Below are 21,400 nucleotides of genomic sequence, written 5' to 3'. Positions count from 1 at the left end.
CCAGACCACAATCGACAGACTATCCACACCTTCGGACTGTCACTGCCCGACAACCATCGTTGAATTGTGGCCACTGTAGGGTCGTCGTCATGCTTCCCGTTCATTGTCTTCTAACCATCACCAATGTCGAGCCGCCACTACCAGAACCCATTCATCGAACCGTCACCACAGTCGCGCCACTGCTACCCGACCACCAATTTCGAGGCGTGACCACCGTGAAGGGCTATCATCATCTAGCCACCGCTAATAAAGACATTGGATGTATATTTTATGGCACACAAACCCTAACATTGGTTTACCTTTGTAGTTGTACGATGGCTACCACTTTCTCAGCATCTATTGTTGCTTCCCAGTGAAAGTCTCATACCACTCGGGTAATGTTGATTATGGTCATTTAAGCGCTTGTAAAGTCTCGTAACAAGCATTGACATTGTGGAATTATTTCACCTATGTCACGCCCTATGATAGTTTCTTTTTTGAGTTTTTCATGTAAATTTTTTTATTGTATGCTGTCATTTTCATCTCACCTGCGTCAGTAGCAGATCTTTGTACATCATCGAGATATTAATCCATCGCTCCACTGCTGATAATTTAAGACCACACAATGGTTTGATTATATTTGTGAGAATGAATTCCTTCATCGAATAACTTATAAAACTTATGAAATGGCAGCCAAACACAATACTCATAAGAAAGGAGCATATTGTTTTAACACCTGCTACTTCAGGGGGCAATCATGGAGTCTAGAGCGTCAATCATCTACTTCTTCCCTCCACAAAAGGCATTATCCTGCTAGCAAAGTTGTCTAATGCCCATCTTTGGAAGTCCGAGTGTGCAAAATGGATGAGTCTCAGCATGAGATTCTTCAATTTCTAAATAATAATTACCAGTTAATGCCCGCACAGCCATACTGAATATATTTATCATAATGTCAACAACATAAAAATAATGCCTCACTTGAGAATACTCGTGCTGGTCTCATCCCTGTTGTGATGGGATTTCCACGATACTGTGAGTTTGATTTATCCATCTCGTGTAGCTGGATTGATCGGCAACCCTTCAAGCTCACGAAAAACTTGGTTGGGCCATACCTTACTAACGCTCCCAACAATGTAACCTGTGATGAGTTGTAGTGTTTGGTTCGAGAAGAGTTCCCTCTAAGGGATAAAGATTATTTTTCTCCTCATTGTAATTTTCAAGAGTCTTCTCTTTTGATCGAGATAATTTTTCAACGCCCCATCCCAACATGCATCAAGCTTTTGAATATTGAGTCCTGTGATCGGGTATCTGATCCTTACAAAAATACTGACAATTAATGAACCATCATGTACACCCAGTGGGCTTCAAAAGCATTTTTTCTATCAACTTTTTTCTAACATTCTCAAACACTAGGCTCACACATGATTCTACTCCCTTCTGTGAGGAACTCCACCCCTTAAATGAACTCCCATGTATCTTGTGGAGCAGTTCGTAGCAACCCGAATGATTGTCAAAAGTTCATCTCATCTCTTAGGATTTCATTCAAAATATTTTCTACTAAACCCTGTTAGATTCTATGGATGAATCTTGAATTACTAAGAGGGGTTTTTCTTAGAGGGTTTTGCTTAGAATCTTTATGCTCATCACTAATGCATGAGATACTTTACTCCTATGTTAAACTTGTTTGTTGTGTGGAAACTCAAATTATTGTAAATATGGCTATCAATGCACACAACAAGCATTTCAAGTGATTTGGGGGCAAGCGTAAGAGTAACCACGGCAATGTAGATCAAGCCTCGCAATGAAAGAAGTTTAAACAATAGGGGAATCATAATCTTCTTGCTAGATCTTCAAACCACCGATGTGAGCCTCAACTAAAAAAAGAGTACATGTTGCTTGACATATCGCGTTTCAATGTTTTGATTATTATCAAAGATATAAAGACCCTTAGCAGCCTCACCCTTTACAACAAAATTTTGGGAACAAAGAATGGTGGTGTCGCTTTTGTCGGAGTTGTGATCACGCAACTTATGCATGTAATAAGCTCAAATAAAAAAATTAAAAGGCTATATTGATATGAGGGAACAAAGAATGGTGGTGTCGCTTTTGTCGGAGTCGTGATCACGCAACTTATGCATGTAATAAGCTTAAATAAAAAATTAAAAGGCTATATTGATATGGTTACTTGGATCGATTATTGTAACATAAGCCTGTAAGTCTGAATAATGAACATGTACCCCAACGAGCTACTATAGTGGAAGACTTGATTCATATTCTACTACTGTGCTAGCAACCCTCACGGATAGTACAACTTGGTTCTCCACTCACTGATGAGCAAATATTTGAGCATATAGATTTTTTCCACGAGAATCAATACATCTTTGCTTGGACCCAGACCAATATGCCTTAGGGTTGTCCCTGAGATGATTATGCACTCCTTAAAGGGAGACCCAACCTTTAAACAAGTCATTTAAAGGGAACAACATTTTGCTTCAGACCATTTGCAAGCAATCGAGCAACAAGTCGATGAGCTTCTATAACCGAGATTCATATGCAAAGTACACCACCTCATTTGATTGACTAATGTTATCATGCTTAAGAAATTTAATAGAACTTAAAGGATGAATGATGACTACACTGATCCTGCAAAAGCTTGGCTGAAGGATAATCTCCCCTCCCTCGTGTAAATCAACCTATTGATGCCACATTAATGCATCAGATGCTTATCCCACTGAATGCATAAATATTTATATTGTAATTAGATCATATTGTTTGGGTTGAAAAATGGTGTCAGAACATACAAATGTCTAATAAATAATTTTTTCAAATATCTCATCGGGTGTACCATTGAGATATAGATCATGACATGCTGGTGAAAAGCCTATAAAAGACTGAGCACATCTCTCATATGAAAGAGTAATTCTAAGTTCTTTAGCCTCACGACATGCGCCTCAAAATTATGTGAGGCTCTTCTTAAAAAATTGAGTTTCATTATCATTGAAAATCTTTGAAGGGAGACCAAAAATAGAATCTTTATGCATTGTCTTTAGTGATAGTGGTAAGTGACTCAGCCTCCACCCATTTAGTGAAGTAGTTAACATCCAGAATTATGCACGTTCGTTGTTTGGCAGCTATCAAAAATGGTCCTGTGATATTTATCCCCTATTTGGCAAAAGACCCAGGGCTTATGAAGGACATAAGTTCCATTGATGGCAACTAATTGAGTCATACTAAAAAAGTTGAATACTCGCCTTGAAAAGACCAAAAGGCAAAGGGTTGAAAAACTCTACAATATTCTTTGAGCTCATCACACCACCTTAGAAACTCCAACCGGGGAGACATGATACAAACTAAATACAAAGACACCCTGAAGAATAACACAAAGGTAAGTGACTCAGCCTCCACCCATTTAGTGAAGTAGTTAACATCCAGAATTATGCACGTTCGTTGTTTGGCAGCAATCAAAAATGGTCCTGTGATATTTATCCCCTATTTGGCAAAAGACCCAGGGCTTATGAAGGACATAAGTTCCATTGATGGCAACTAATTGAGTCATACTAAAAAAGTTGAATACTCGCCTTGAAAAGACCAAAAGGCAAAGGGTTGAAAAACTCTACAATATTCTTTGAGCTTATCACACCGCCTTAGAAACTCCAACCGGGGAGACACGATACAAACTAAATACAAAGACGTCCTAAGGAATAACACAAGCATACATATCGTCCAAATAATATACATAACATTGTCCGTGTATCGATCCCAAGAGGAATGAACAAATTTCTAAGGTGAGAATTTCTAGCACACCAGTCTTGAATCTAGTATGAATTTACTATGGAATTAATGTTTTGAAAAGTTACTAATCACATATTTTAAAATAAAACAAGCCCAAGCTAATGAGGTGAGTATTTTACCTTATAATTTAATTTGATTTTATTTTCATAGTATTTCTATGATTCAACCACACATTTTTTTTTGGAAATTTATCCGCTCCAAAGATAAAAAAGTAAAATTAATTTATTTCGTGATTTTTTTAATTAAACCCCACACATAATTATGTTGAATTTTAAATTTACAATTTAAAAATATAGTTTTTATCAGGTATTTAAAAGATATATATTAAAGCTAGGGCTGTCAATTTGTTAACGAGCCGAACACGAACAACGGTTTGTTCGCTCGTGTTCGCCTCGAAATGGCTCGAAAAAAAATTATATAACTTTTTATATAACAATATATCACATATATTATTTTTATAATAATATATTATATATATTTATGTCTAAGTTTAAATCATAACACCTCATGTGACAATGTGGTTAATGTCTTCTTTTGTATAGATTTGATCCATGTTCGAATCCCACACTATATTTATTTTTCTCAATTTTAGTTTAACGAGTCAATTTCGAGCCGAACACGAACACAAATATTTAAATCGAGCCGAACACGAACACACTGTTCACTAGCCGATTTCGAACACGAGCTATTTCGAACGAGCCGAACAAGAGCCAAGCGTGAGCTCGCCCAAGCTCAGCCCGTTTAAAGCCCTAATTAAAACGAATGGTTGAGAATATTTGTGTCAAAACCCATTCACGATGAATATTAAAATTCATAGATTTAGATTAATAAAAATATTATAATAATAAAAAATAAATTTATTAAACGGAAATTTACATACATAACACTTAATTTAATTTATAGATAAATAAATAAATTCGACGGTCAACGTAGTTCGAGAATTCAGATCCACGGACCAGATGAGGCTGTGCAAATTCCACGTCAAATCGTCTTCCTGCTCCCCATTCTTGATGGAAGAGATTGTGATTTGGCGGGTTTTCTTCTTCCTTTATTGGCCCCATCGCTGCGCAAACTCTGCACACTCATCTGTCTCCTCATACTGAAATCCAAGCAGGAACAGTTTTCTCTGTAATGGCTGTTCATTGAGGGCGACTCAAAGGTACCATGGCTTCCCTGCTCACTGCGCGTATGCCTCTTAACCTCAACTTCAGGCGGGGAAGGACGTCAGCTTTAGCGCGAAGCACCAGCGTTGAGGAGTCTTCAAGGAACCCTATCTCCAGCGACAAGAATCAATTTCCAGGTTTTTTTTTTTATTCTATATTCCCGTACCTCGGCTATTGAATCATTACTTTAGCATCTCCAGTATTAGAGCGTTTATTCTCTATCTCTGCAAACTTATGGTCGTACATTTTTTCTAAATGATCCGGGAATAGAGCTCTTAAGTACCAATCCTAGCAAATATTCTCTAACTGATTATCATTCTGATGAGGTTCGAGTTAATCTTGTAGACTTGATCATTACTTTGAATTATAGCTGCTAAGAGGATTTTAAGTTTTTATTTCTGTTGCTCTTTGGCGACTACTATTTGTCTAACCATGCTGCAATGTACAGGCAAGTTAGAAGCAGATGTTGTGGTGATTGGAAGTGGTATTGGTGGACTATGCTGTGCTGGACTTTTAGCTAAATATGGTGAAGATGTTATTGTGTTAGAAAGTCATGATGTAGCTGGTGGTGCTGCACATTCTTTTGAAATTAAGGGCTATAAGTTTGACTCTGGTCCGTCTTTGTTCTCTGGATTTCAATCAAGAGGCACACAAGCAAATCCTCTAGCACAGGTGAGTTACTTATGGTTTGTGAACAGGGTGGTGCTTGTCACTTTAATAGATTATTCCAGGTTTGTTTCATGCAAGTATAAATGTTAGTATACACTTCTCAGAAACTTATTGTTGTAAATAAATCTAAGCTTGATATTATTGCGATTTAATCTTAGTGTTTACTACCCTTTTATAAGAGATAGTCAATTATATATTATTTTCATGACCAAAATGCACTTGATTTTATTTGCTCGGTGTTTGGGACCGGTGTCTTGCTCTACCATAAGCGGCTCAAAACTCGATCCGAATTCATATTTATTTAAAATTTACGATATTCATTTTATGAAGAAATTATGACCATATTTTATGACTTTATATCTTTTTCGGCATAATGTGCAGGCCTAACGCTTCCATAGGTACCTCCTATGCTTTTCATGGCGTGATGAACAAGCCCAGCACACTTGTATAAATGTGATAGTTACGCTGGGATGGTGCTAACATTTAGTAAATTGAGCTTGCAAAGGACTTAAAAGGGGCAATTAAAATAATTCCTTTTTACCATACCGTGCAACTTAATAGATGTTTAAGTGCACAATGAGAATACAACAAAAATACTAAATGCAATACTTATTGCTTCGAATGAAAGAGAAATAAATTGAACTTACAGGGCACTTTTTAGCTTGTCTTCCAACATAACTAGAACCTGCCTTGTACTACTCAAAACTCTTTGAACACTTAGAACCTCTCACAATTGATCGAATAAGATTGTCGGGGAAAATGAAATACGGAATACCTCTATATTGTATTTATTAACCGAAGTGACTTGCATGTGTACTATGATATAGTGATTTTGCTGTCAGTTGATATCACAAATGTGTGCTTATGATCCGGGCCTTCTGGTTGGCGATCTGACACCAAATGATACAATTAAATAATGATTCAAATTCTCTGATGGCAAACCATAGAGCACGTTTGAAGGACACGGATCACTCGGTTGGTTAAGTTGACTTCGAATTATCCTAGACGGCGAAGATGCATCTTAATTTTTTCAGGTCTCTTTAAACAATGCCACTCTTGACTCCTGATCAAAAATTATTTCATAGTGTGTCGACTACTTGCTCTGACTAAAGTAGATCAGGGTTTATGATAGTATAAGACTATGAAATCATGAGATCTTGATTGGATTTATCATCTCACAATCTTTTCTTTAAGTTAATAAAGGTAAAATTGCTCTTTAAAATTAAAACACAGTTATAATATACCAAGTTATTAGTCATTAATGGCCAATCTTAATTGAAATTTCTTTTCACTGTGAGGAATAAATAATTATAGTGGCTTGGGTTTATGGGAAATGTGAAATCAGATCATAAATCTTTTGCAACATAAAAAAATTTCAAGTAGTATTCTATTTGTATTCCAATCCGTCTTTTAAATTTTGACTCGAGTCACACTTCTCTCAGATGACATGGGCACAAATTTTTGGAGCCTATAAAATACAGTACCACTATATTTTCGACAGCGTTTATCCTGTTTCTTTTAGCCTCTTGTCTTAACTATTTACGGGGAGAGATTTGTCTCATATTCATTCATGGCATCGTTCGAAGTCTCTTTGACAACTGCCACTATTATTAGATTTCCCACTACTCTATTTTTTATTTTTAATTTTTTATTGTGCTTGTATTATTCCTCTTCAACCCTATAAGGCAATTAAACTTCAGAAGTTTTTTTGTCTCCGCAACTTAACTCTTTTAGAACTACAACCTAAAGTACAAGGGTTTGGAAAACCATTATTAGAATCTTGTATCAAAGAAACTTCAAATTTCTGTCTCTTTTTTTTTTTTGGAATGTGTTACATTTGCTTTATCTCAATTTTATCCAACTACTATAGTTTGCTTTCCTTCAATTGCAAGTATCAGATCCTTTCTTTTTATAGAAATCACATCGTCTATGACCTATATTTCCTTTGATGCAACAACGAACTCGTGGAACTAAAACTCTCTCTCAAATCCAGCAATGGCATCCGTACCTCTAGAGAAAACAATGCATCGAGTTTTGACATTCGTTCTTCTTGATTGTCTATTAGTTCCATTAGAATTAATCCGCCATTTTATCTCCAAGAATACTATTTTTGTCACTCCACCATTACCACTTTTCATAAGGCTTGCTCTTACCAGGAGGCTTGTTTTAATTCCCATTACCAGTCCCATTACCAGAAAGCTTTATAGAATGAACTTGATGCCTTAAGTCAAATTTATACTTGAGATTTAGTTGATCTACTTGCTCTAAAGTTGACTTTTGATTGTAAATGCCTTTAATTTATAAAATTAAACTTATTTATAAGAGTCTTTTGAGCATGATAAAGCACATTGTCACAATAGATAATTGTTCAAAACTTGAAGAAACCTTATGGTGACCTCCATATGTGATGCACAACTAGATTGATCAAATGCGACAACGACAATGGATATGGGTGCAATTTCATGAAAATTTGACCCAAGGCATCTTATTCGCATGAAAGGATAACTCAACCATCACCTATTTCACCAAATATTTTGTATAAAATTGACATGTCAAAATGGCCTAAGGAGCTCCGCCAATGCCTCTCAAGCTGTTCAGAAGAATGAAATTCGCCATGAGTGAGAAAAAGTTAATATTCTTAAATAGATGAAAATAATAATAATAATTACAAAAAACAAGAAAACAAAATAGTTTTGAAAAATGGGATAAAAAATATTTGTAAAATAAGATGAGGAAAAATAATAACAATAAGTGCGATAATAATATAAATTATTAAAACATTAATAAAGATGAAAAAATTTTTGGTCCCTATTTATGAAAAATTTGGCATTTTTTGCAGCAAAATTATAAGGTGCTTCATTGAGGGACCCAACTGATCCTCCCACCCTTCTCCCTCTCGATCATCTCTATCTCTCACTCTATTTTCATTTCAAATAGCTTGTCTTTTCCCCTTGGAACATGTCGTTGACATCATACAAGGTATAACATGTCGTTGATATTATACAAGGTATCCTAAACTCTAAACCCTATACAAAGCAACTTTTCTGATAGGCATGCCAACATATGAGAAAAGGGAAATTTACATACATACCACACAATTCTTATGTATTTACATATCAACACCCAAATTTTGATTTTTTTGATTTATAACAGCTTGGTGTTATATACCTATGCATGAAAATGTGTATTGCACTTTTAAACAGATACTGATGGTGGTATTTTTTATGTGATTTTATAGGTTTGAGTAGTATGCATGTAAATATGATTGTTTTGGTGTTTGATATGTAAATACATTAGAATTGTGTGCTATGCATGTATATGCTACATGGAAAAAGATACCGTACACATTTCGGCATACATTTTTGTGCTGACAACCACAATAAAAATTGGAAAGAAAGGCTTCAAAATAGCGCACACTTTCATGCAACTATTTTTGGCTTTCCATTTTTCTAAATTCATTGTTTGAAATTTCTATTTCAACTAGAGTGATTTCCCATTTTAATATTGTTGTAGGTTCTTGATGCCTTGGGTGAGAATGTTCCTTGCGCATCATATAACTCATGGATGGTTTACATACCTGAAGGCACGTTCTTATCAAGAATAGGTCCCTCAGAGTTTTATAAGGTACGACTCCAGTCCAATTATATATATTTTTTTTCAAAATTATGAATTGATATAAAAAATAAAATCATTTGATTTTACGAAGATTTACATACGTATCACTTAATTCCTATGTATTCACATATCTAGCACCTATATTTCAATTTTCACATATATACTTCCTTACCTATGCATGAAAAGGTGTATTTTACATTTTTAAAGTTACAATAGTGGTCTTTTGATGTGGCATAAAAGATTTGGGTGGTATGACGTAAAAAGTAAAGTTTAGGTGTTAGATATGTTAATACATAGGAATTAGGTGGTATGCATGTAATTGCCCCTTTATTCCGTAATGATCATTCTTTTTTCCTCATGATAAAAGAGGGATAATTATGTTCTCTTGTTATTTGTTGTAAATAGTAAGAGAATAATGGTTTATTTCATGCTCATTCTTTGGTCGTTTAGCAGACTATAATACCATTCCTCATAAATCTACTTCTGTTAGTCTAGGAATTTCTTTTTCATTCATTGCTGAAATTCTAGTTTCATAACCATTTTTTGTTCTTTTTTGCAATCTTTTATAGGATTTGGATATGTTTGTTGGTCCTGAAGCGGTTCGGGAATGGAAGAAACTTCTTGTACGTTGAGTATTTTTATTCCTTTTTTTCTTTAATATTTTCTTCCTATATATGCAGTTAAAATTATCTGTAACTCCATGGTCATGTATATATATATATATATATAATTAAATTTTGAGGTTAGAGTTCATACTTTCATTGATAAGAAAGCGATGTATAAATACACATTACAAGACCCACATAAGAAGTAAGACTTAAATTCAGAAATACATAAATATGAAAAAGAAAGAAAATAAAGAATGTAAATAATGCCTAATAATAACGACAACATTAATTATGCTAATAATTATAATACTCTCCCTCAAGTTGAAGCATAAATGTCTTCGTGCTCAATTTGGATTTTAAGTCGTCAAACAACGGTCGCGAAAGATATTTTGGTGAGAATATATGCGAATTGACCATTGGATGGAACAAATCGAATACAAATCTCCGCCAAATCAAGTTTTTTCTTAATGAAGCATCGGTCAAACTCTACATGCTTGGTGCGATCATGTTGAATCGTATTATAGGCGATGCTAATGATAGCTTTATTATCACATAACAACTGGAGAGGAGCAGAAATCAACAAATGTGATTCACGGAGCATGATGCGTAACTAGAGAGCTTCACAGATACCTAAGGACATGAAGCGAAACTCGGTTTTAGCGCTGCTCCGGGCCACAACCGACAACTTTTTTCCTTTTTCATGTGACAAGATTTTTCCATACGAATGAACAAAATCTTGTAGTTGATCGCCGATCATGGACGGACCAACCCAATCTTCATCTATATAAATAACATCAGAACTAGAGGCGTGACACGAAAAAACAGACTTGAAATCAATGTGTCTTTTAAGTAGTGAAGGATTTTGTGAACAACCTTGAGATGATGCTCATAGAGATCATACATTAATTTACTCTTAATACTTCCTGCATGACAAATGTCGAGACGAGCATGAGCGAGGTAAATGAGTTCCCCACAAGACGTTGGCAGTGAGTTTTATTCACCGGAACAACATTGGGATCATCAGCTAACTTTTGATTAAGATCGGTTGCAACAACCACTAGTTTGCATAAGAGCAGGTTATTCTCTGTCAATTGATCAAACACATATTTGCACTGAGACTGACAAATAGTTCTAGATGACCGAGCAACTTTCATGTCTAAGAAGTACCTGAGTGATCCTAAGTCTTTCATTTCAAATGAAGTAGCAGGAATATCTGCTAGGGACTCCAATGCTGATAGATCATCCCCCCGTGAGCACAATATTTTCGACATAGACACTAAGGATAACAATTTTGCCACTGGAGGAATCTTGAAAGAAGATAGTATGATCTGATGAGTTTGAGAAAAATCATGATCCATTACCATCTTTTTGAATTTACTGAACCAGACCCTTGTGAATTATTTCTATCCATAGAGGGACTTTCTCAGTATGTACACTTGTCCCTTGGGAAATAAGAGTTAAAGCCTGGAGAGAGGCACATGCACACATCTACTGTGAAATCCCTTTTTAGGAAAGCATTATTGGCATCCAACTGGAGCAAGGGCCAATCCAGATTCACAAAGAGAAAGTAAGACCCGAATAATGTTCAATTTAGTAACCGGAGCAAATGTCTCATAATCAACCTTGTATGTTTGTGAGTAGCCTTTGATGATCAAACATGCCTTGTTGCGTTCAAAGGATCCATCAAAGTTGAATTCGATGCTAAAAATTCAGCGATACCCCATTGATTTCTTACCCGAAGGAAGATCCATAATATCTCATGTATGATTCCACTAAAGTATATTCATCTCATCAATTACTGCAACTTTCTTTGAAGAGTCAACTAACGTTGCTTCAATAGTAGACGGTAAATGATGATTCATCAAGACAACAACAAACACTTTGTAGGTTGGCGATACACTGTGAAAAGAGATATATCTTTTTATGAAATAAAGAGAGCTTGCCTAAGAACTCACCTCATTTAGAGCGGGGTTAGTTTTGAGATGTTGCTCGGAATGGATTCCAAGCCCTGTAAGGAAGCAACGGGCTTCAGAGTAGGACCATAAGGACGAGTGCACTAAGTATAGACACGGAGGATGAGAGGAGATTCTAGTTGACTGTTAGGTGGTGGATCCAGGGGGACCAAATGGTTCCTTGGATATAGTGGTTGAGAAATATCCACCGGGGTTGGATAAGAAATAGCGTCCAAGAAATCAAGCTCTCGTTCACTTGAGGCAATGATATGGAAGTAGGGTACACTTTCAATGAAACTTATAGTTTATTTGTGACAGGATCAAGACATCAGTAACCTTTTGAATGGTATAATACCTAAGAAAGGCACATTTTATGAATCTCAGATTGAGCTTTCTACGATTCGGAGCAGTGTTCCGAACGAAGGCCGCACGCTCAAAAATTTGAGTTCAAGATTGATGCTTAACCGATTGGTAGGGAAACATGACATCAAGATGATTAAAGGGGTTCATATGTTATGAATTTTTGTGGGGACTCTATTGATGAGATAGGTGACAGTAAACGCGACATGATTTCAATACCTTTTCAGGACATTAGATTAAAACATATTGGAGCGAGCCATTTCAAGAATGTGTCAGTTTTTTCTCTCAGCTACATTTTGTTGGGGAGTATCTGTATATGTGTTATGATGGAGGATGTCATTAATTACAATAATTCACCTAAAATAGAGTTAAAGAATCCACGACCATTGTCGGTATGAATGACCTAGATTTACGTTTTGAATTGGGTCAACATTTAGTAATGAAAGTTTTTGAAGGTGATAACAACTTCAGATTTTTTTTTAGATATAGACTCACGTCATTTCGAGTGTGATCATCAATTAAGATAAGAAACCACAATTTATTAGTGTAATTGTGTGTACGAGAAGGTCCTCGCAAGTCACTGTGAATAAGTGAAAAAGGAGGGGGAGACGTTTAAAGGTGAGGAGAATATGAAACACGATGATGTTTAGCTAATTGACAAGTCTCACATTTGAAACTAACAAGATTTTTTTTAGTAAATATCAATAGATATAAATGTTTTAAATATTGAAAATTGGGATGTCCCAAACGATAATGTAACAACATAATATGACATTCAGTGGATTGGGAAAAATTGCAATTGTTGGGAGAAGTGCCTTCGTTCTCCGTGCCTTTCTCTTGGAAGAAATAAAACCCGACTACTCGCTTAGCAGTTTCAATTATCCTTCTCGAACGACGATTCTAAAAGACAAACATCAGGAAAAAAAAGAACAACACAATTCATGTCTTGTGTCATCTTACTAACAGATAACATGTTACATTTCAACAGAGGAACATACAACACGGATTCTATTAATTGATCATTTACCTGCAATAGAGTTATTGAAGTCATCAACAATTTTGACTGTCTTTCCCTGGTCAGGATAATATGTTGAGAAAGCTTGAGAGCATCCAACAATGTGATCTGTGACACCTTAATCAATAATTCAAGGACTGGAAAAGACAAAGAAATGAGAGCCATAAGAATGATACCTTGGCGGACATGGAAGATCGATGGATTGGAAGAGAATTGCTTGGATCCATTTAGTTTGATTAATTGCTCCATTAAACTCTTAAGAGTGTCAGATGATTCTGGATTGTTCCGAGCGGAGGTAGGTTGAATTGGAGTAGAATCAGGTGTTGTAGTGAGAACCGTAGCAATGGAAGATTTGGCTGACGATTTGTGTGTTGGTTTTCCATGGAGTTTCCAACATCTGTTTCGAGTATGGTTTGGTTTGTGACGGTAATCACAATTGGAGCTAATGACATGAGACGACATAGACGAGTGTTGAGTACTATTAGTGACCAGGACAGATGATTTGACTGAAGTGGAAATGTCAAGCATGACAAGTATCTATCTCTCTTCGCATCAAATCTTTGTGAAAACAGCACGAGCGGAAGGAAAAGGATCCCGACCAAGAATACGACCCCAGATTTCATCAAGGTCTTTGTTAAGGCCCGCCAGAAATTAAAACATATGATCTTTTTTTATAATTTTCTGAAAGAGGGAAAAGTCTGTCAGAGATTCCCACATGTAATCATAATATAAATTGCATTCCATCCATAAGGCTACAAAATCATTATAGTACCGGGTCACGATATTTGATTCCTGTTTTGCCTCGCAGATCTTTTTGAAAACATCATAAAGTTGGCTGGAATTCCCTATATTTGAGTCGGTATCTTGAACTGCAGTCCATAAGACACTGACAGAAGGAAGAAACATATATGAACGATTAATTGTAGTCTCTATAGAGTTAATCAACCATAACATGATCATGAAATTCTCCACTTTCCGTGTTTCATACGTTGGTTCAGTTTTTGGAGGTTCACGAATTATTCCAATGAGATGAGCGAATTACTCATATTTCTTGACGAACAAAGAGACGATTTGGGACCATTGGAGAAAGTTACATTCGTTCAATTTGTGGATGGTGATTAGGAAGTTCATGTGGTTTTCCGTACCTTCGGCTTGTGGAGGGATTGGGATCGATTTTGACCTTCCGGTGGACTCAAGTACACTGTCGGGAGAAGCTCAATAGTACAGAAGAATTCGCCATAGTTCCAACTGACCCAAAAGTGATGTTGAGTTGTCAAGAAAGAGAGATATCTGATCGAGGACAAAATCCGGCTGGTGGAGGGATTGGGATCGATTTTGACCTTCCGGTGGACTCAAGTACACTGTCGGGAGAAGCTCAATAGTACAGAAGAATTCGCCATAGTTCCAACTGACCCAAAAGTGATGTTGAGTTGTCAAGAAAGAGAGATATCTGATCGAGGACAAAATCATGGAGATACGGCGGCTAGAAAGGAATTCCGGCGGTTGGAAACCGGCACCAATCAGTCCAGCGGCCTGCTGGAGGGAGTTCCAGCTGGTTGGAACAGGATCCCGTCGCCTGGAACCAAACACCAATCCCGAGCGGTGCATCTGTCACAACAAAAACTCTCGACACAACTCTAGCGTTGCTTCTGTCTTGGTGATAGCCTATGACTCGACAATAGAGCGGTAGGCGGCGCTCGCACGCGCGCGCACACACATCTATATATATATATATAGATTTTAGGTCGCTTTGATCAAGCATCCGCATTGCGTTTATTAATACTATAAAAAAGCTTTAGTCATAGCATACTTTTGACTGTAGGAACCAGTTTGATTAAGCATCGGTTTTCACTTGGAAGGGCTTTCCAAATTCCTGTAGACATAGCATTGGTGCTGAAATTAATTGTCTTTCAGATATTGCGTATTTAGTGTTATCCATTATGCAGATGCAATTTAGAAAATATAGCAGATCCCGCTAGTCATCCAATAAATCTTCTATATGGGGCATAGGAAAGAGAAACTGATTGTAATTTTATTGGTTGCTTTGTTGCAATACACATCCTTTGGGAGCTGTCTTTCTTCAACCAATTTATGTAAATACTGAAGTTTAGGTGTTAGATATGTAAATACAAAGGAACTGACTGCTATGTATGTAAATCTTCCATGATTAAAATTGCTTTTTTTTAGGATGCGACGCTTCCCATGTCTGGTGCTGCAATGGCATTGCCCCCACTTTCTCTGCGAGGTGATTGGGGTGTTCTTTCCACAGCGGCGACAAGATATGCTCCTTCATTAGTGAAGTCATTAATTCAAATGGGGCCTCAAGGAGCTCTACGAGCTTCTAAGCTTTTGAGACCCTTCTCTGAGATCCTTGACTCGCTGGAGATTAAAAACTCGTTCATCCGAAATTGGGTGGATTTGCTAAGCTTTCTCCTTGCGGGGGTGAAGTCTAATGGCGTACTTTCTGCTGAAATGGTAATTTTATATTCGAGTAAAGTGTCAAAATAGCCCCAGACTATTTATATGGGGTCTACAAATACGATTGACGGCAGATTCATTTTGTGTTTATGAGATTTAATTCTAAGGGACTCTACAAATAGGATTTATCAAGTCATGTAAATCCTAATTTAATAGAGAAAATTAAAATGTAAATATTATTTTGCATGACAACTGTTAAATCTTGCTAAATACTGAAATTATTTGAGTACTTCTATAGTATTTAAGATTTGTGAGAGAAAAATTGTAAATACATTGTATTATCTGAATGGTGAGATTTAATAAATTCTGGATTCAACTAATATCGGGCTAAGATGCGTTATATCAAAATTGTAGCATTTAAAATCTGCAAAAGCTATTCGGTAGTATTTAAGCTAAATCTTTCTTATTCTTGCCTAAATAGTATAACAAGCAGCCTCTTAAACATTTGCAAGCAATCTACTTCAATTAGGAGTACTGATTTTAATCTTATTCTCATTTATGATTAATGAAAAGAATTTCATCAATTAAGATAATATTTCTCTTAGTTTCATTTTCTACTCATAAACACTAGTATGTCAGGTGAGATATGCCATTCACTCCAGGTGAAAGGAAATAGGTGAGGCTCTTGCCTCTTCGAACTCAGTTGGCAATTTAAAAAAAGCAATATAAATAAAATGTTTATGATATATATGTGTGTGTGTGTGTGTGTAAAGCTCAACATGGTCCTTCCAGTTTTTATGGGTTTTTGTCCCAAACTATTTAGTATGCTTAATTTAGTCCGTTGACTTCTCAAATATGATCCAAAATAGCTCATCCATTGGCTTATTTTGGTTTAGATTTGATGAATCATGAAATTTAATTGAACTCATTTATAATTCAGGACTAAAATGATATCATACAAATACTTTAGAGACTAAATAGTTCTTCTGTTGCATAAAAACATTCCTTCACTTATATATCAATATCCCTTCTATGAATCACTTAAATGTTCACCTTCCAAGGATTTGTTTGAGACAGCTTCTTGGTTGCTTTGTGGTTAAAAAAACAACCAACCAAATGAAGTGCCCATGTAGATGGCATTTTTTTTTTTGGACAACTTTTAACAAAATTTTATCTTAGAAAGGCTTTTTTTTGGAAAAAGTCATAATTGGAACTGTGGTCACTAAAATTACTTTTAGTATTTAAATTTTCCTTGCTTTTAATGGCAAAGCTAGAAAAGTATAAGCTACCCCAATCAAAGCCTGGAAAAGCTGCTTGTAACTATACGAGTGTCGTTGTATCCATCTTCAGAATATCAGCTATAATATAGAATTTATGGTTTGTTTTATTTTGTTTTTTTGTTGTACTTTCTAGGTTTACATGTTTGCAGAATGGTACAAAACAGGATGTTTTCTCGAGTACCCTATACATGGAAGTGGAGCAGTCGTAGCTGCGCTTGTTCATGGTATTCAGAAATTCGGCGGAAGGGTCGCACTTAATGCTCATGTTAAAAGAATTTTGGTCGAGAATGGTCGAGCTACCAGTGTTGAGCTAAACAGTGGTAGCGTAAGCATTTTGTTTTAGGGAATTTTACGTACATACCACACAATTCTTATTTATTTACATGTATAACGCCCATAGTTTGAGATTTACATTTATAACACTTTGTATCATAAGCCTATGTATAAAAAGGTTTATTTCACTTTTGTAAAGGTAGTGATGGTGGTATGTTTGATGTGATGTTAAATATTTGAGTGGTATGCAAATAAATATGAATGTTTAGGTGTTAGATATAGAAATATATAAGATTTGTGTGGCATGTATGTAAATACCCCTTTGTTTTACTATATGGGGGAATTTACATGCATGGCACCCAGTTCCCATGTATTTATATTTCTAACTCCTAAACTTTGCTTTTTTACATTTATACCTCCCAAATCTTTTATATTACAACAAAATACCATCAATTTAACTTTCAAAAATTGAAATACAACTTCTCATGATATGTACAGTAGTGGTACATTTGTAAAATTTGAAGTTTAGATGTCAGATATGTAAATACATAAGAATTGAATGGTATATATGTAAATCTTCCTTTATAATATTTTACAGAATTTGTTTGTTCATTAGTTTAACTTAGTACACGGCAAGTAAATCGTTATTACAGATTGTGAGAGCCAAAAAGGCTGTAGTCAGCAATGCTTCTATGTTGGATACTTTGAATCTGTTGCCACAGAATTCCATCGCGCCTTCTTACAGAGAAAAGATAGAGGAAACCCCACTGTGTGAATCATTTATGCATCTCCACTTGGGTTTTGATGCACAGGTGAGGGTTATAACCACTACTTTCTTTAAATTTCTCTATTTCAGTCTCTTTTTAAATATGTGAAGATATAATTCTTGCTCTACTTTATATTTAAGTTGATGATATTTGATTTCCCTGTTTTTTTAACATTTTTTATTTTAATTTACATTTTTTTTTTGGGTCATTTACATGCATACCACCCAATTCCTATGTATTTGCATACCTAACATCAAAACTTTGCTCTTTTACATTTATACCACTCAAATCTTTCCTATCGCTTTAAAAAAGTAAAATACACCTTTTTATGCATAGATAAGATGGAATATTTATAAAAATTGAAGCTTACATGTTAAATATGTAAATGTGTTATGGATGTAAATCTTCCTTTTTTTGTTTCTTTTTTGATATGCTTCATTTTGTTTGGCTGCATTTCAGTTATTTAGTAGTGGTGTAGCTGTCTTACTAAATTATGTCTTAACTTATAAATGCATTTGTGGAAGCTTCTGTGTAACGTTTTGCAGTATTTGATGGCAGCTTCCAGAGCCAAATTGTTCCAGAGGTCTTTAGTATATTGCCTTTTATCGTTAAATGGTATAAAACTAAATATTTTTCATCTTATTTGTTTTGATAAATACTCGTTGTTTGTTATTTACTGGAAATTCTAACAATTTTCACTTAATTCTTTTAAGGGTTTGATTGAATTTTATTTTCTTACATTTTAAAGTAATTTTGTAGTTGGACAATTTAAAGTAATTAATAAATTCTACTAAATTCTTAAAATATATTATTTTTAAGGGTAACTTACTTGCATGCCACATAATTCTTATATATATACACATCAATCATCTAAAGTTAGATATTTACAAATTAACACTTTGCCATAATTACATCAAAACATATGCATGAGAAACTATATTTCACTTTAGAAAAAGTTAAATAGTGGTAGTATTTTATATATGCCGTTCAAGATTTGATTGTTAAATAAGTAAATATCAAAAGTCTAGGTGTTAGATATATACATATATAAGAATTATGTTTTATGTATGTAAACCCCTCTCTATTTTTAATAGTCAGCGAAACTACGATTTGCTTTCTTTGCTTTTTCTAATTTTGAAAAATCAGAAACTATGACAGATTTTCATAAGAAATTCTTAGAATATAATACAAGTAATTATGTATTAATTTGTATACACCCCAAATGCACAGTGCACAATATGTTCATTGAACTTTATTTATATGCCTCAATCCGATATCATTGAGATTATATTAAATAATTATTTTTAATTGTCTTTATGATTTTTTTTCTTAAATAAGACTCTACGGCCTATTATTTTTAGGGGCATTTGCTTACATACCACATAATTCTTATATATTTACATATCTAACGCCTAGACTTTCATATTTATATGTATAGCACTGAAGTCCTTAACATCAACTAAAAAGTGCCACTATTACTGACCTTTAAAATGTGGAATACATTTTTTCATGCATTGTTTTATAACACTAAAGTGACATAAATGTATGTCAAACTTTAGGTGTTAGATATGTAAACAAGTGGATCTTCTTCTTTGTTCTTCTCTGCAATCTATCTTCTACAGTCAAGAAAAATACAAATGGATGATTATGCAATTCATTGGCATATCTAACACCTAAAGTTTGATATTTACCTTTATAATATTTTGGTGTTATAAACTTATGTATAGAAAGGTGTATTTTTAAAATGTTAGTAATAGTGAAATTTTTGATGTGATATTAAAGATTTGAGTGATATTAAAGATTTGAGTGGGTGATATTAAAGATTTGAGTGGTATGCATGTAAATATTAAAGTTTAGGTGTTAAATATGTAAATATACTAGAATTGTGCGGTATGTATGTAAATTACCCAATCCTTTTTTGTTTGTTACATGTGGTAAGCTGGACAAGGAAAGGCTGATGAGCTAGTGATTGTTTGGGATCATATCCGTTTTTTATTTTGGTTTTTACTTTTTCTTTTATTTTAAAAATATGTTTGTTTAGTGTATTTTTAATGCTTTTATTTTTTATTTTCAATTATAAATTCACTTAGCTTTAGAACACTCAATATACCTACAAATTATTTTGAGTGGTTTTAAAAATATATAAATATGTTATAATATATCAAGCATGTTTATTTTCAATTAAAATCATATATGAAACAAAATAAAAAAAATAATAATAAAACAAGAATAAAAAGTGATCCCTAAGGAACTTTAAATAGAGATGAGAAACATAAGATAAATCAGATAAAAAAACAAGAAAAACTAATCTCAAAGCAATTTCAGCAGCTTTAAAATTCATTATCATAAAATTTGTTGAACTCTTTTTTTTTTTTTCCGGCGGCATTTACGTGCATACCAGCCAATTCATATCTATGTACATATCTTACACCTAAACCTCTCTTTTAACATTTATACCACTTAAATCTTTCATATCACATAAAAAATACTACCATTTAACTTTTGAAAAGTGAAATGCACCTTTTCATGCACAAGGAAGGTGGCATGTATGTAAAAATAAAAGTTTAGGTGTTAGGTATGTAAATACAAAAGACTTGATTGGTAAGTATGTAAATCTTCCAATTTTTTAAGGACATTTACATGCATACCACCCAATCGATGTGTATTTACGTAACACCTATATTTCTCCTTTTAACATTTAAATCATCCACTTAAAATTTTCATATCACATAAAAATACCACCATTTTAACTTTTGGAAAGTGAAATACATTTTTCTATGCATAGATAAGATGTTATACATGTAAAAATTGAAGTTAATGTGTTAGATATGTAAATACACATGAATTGAGTGGAATGTATGTAAATCTTCCATTTTTTTTTCTTTCTAGTAAGTATTAAACGACTATACTCCGACAGATAGCTTAACATGTTTCCACTGCTCTTTCGTTTGCAATTCAAATGCAAAATCATTGTTTTTCATGCGATATTGTTATAATAATAGATTGCTTTTAGAATCATATCGGCAAAAAATGTTTCATTTTGCAAATTTACAGGCTGTTCCTGAGAATCTGGGCATTCATCACATAGTCGTAAACGATTGGAGCCAAGGTGTTGATGCTGAACAGAATGTGGTGTTAATTTCGATCCCTAGCATGCTCGGAAAAGAGCTAGCGCCCTCCGGAAAGCATTTACTGCACGCTTATACTCCGGGGACTGAGCCTTACAACTTGTGGGAAGGACTCGACCGCCGGAGCGCCGAGTATAAAAGGCTCAAAGCAGAGCGATCAGAGGTACATTAAGCCTTGTATGCTTTTTTATGGTATTTACATGCTTACCACCCAATTTCTATGTATTTGCATATCTAACACCTAAACTTCACTTTTTTACATTTATGCCACAAACCTTTTGTATCACGTTGAAAAAACCACTTTTTTAACTTCAAAAAACGTTCAGCGTACTTTTTTATACTTAGGAAAGGAGGTATTTATGTCAAAATTGAAGTTTAGGT

At 34.6% G+C, this 21,400-nt stretch overlaps 1 protein-coding gene across 2 annotated transcripts; it reads left to right on the top strand.

Moving 5' to 3' along the window:
- Window positions 1-4,731: 4,731 nt before the first annotated feature.
- On the top strand, window positions 4,732-21,182 carry LOC110030368 (prolycopene isomerase 2, chloroplastic; the record flags this gene model as incomplete). Of its 2 annotated transcripts, XM_020733041.1 has the most annotated exon segments (8): window positions 4,732-5,071; window positions 5,383-5,606; window positions 9,117-9,227; window positions 9,788-9,841; window positions 15,341-15,628; window positions 16,985-17,176; window positions 17,778-17,936; window positions 20,946-21,182. In XM_020733041.1, coding segments are annotated over 8 exon segments (1,401 nt in total), but the record flags the coding sequence as incomplete, so codon positions are not given.
- Between the last annotated feature and the right edge of the window lie 218 nt (window positions 21,183-21,400).

This window comes from Phalaenopsis equestris, unplaced genomic scaffold (assembly GCF_001263595.1).
Source record: "Phalaenopsis equestris unplaced genomic scaffold, ASM126359v1 Scaffold000706, whole genome shotgun sequence".
NCBI lineage: Eukaryota > Viridiplantae > Streptophyta > Magnoliopsida > Asparagales > Orchidaceae > Phalaenopsis > Phalaenopsis equestris.
This window is presented reverse-complemented; position numbering and strand designations above follow the sequence as displayed.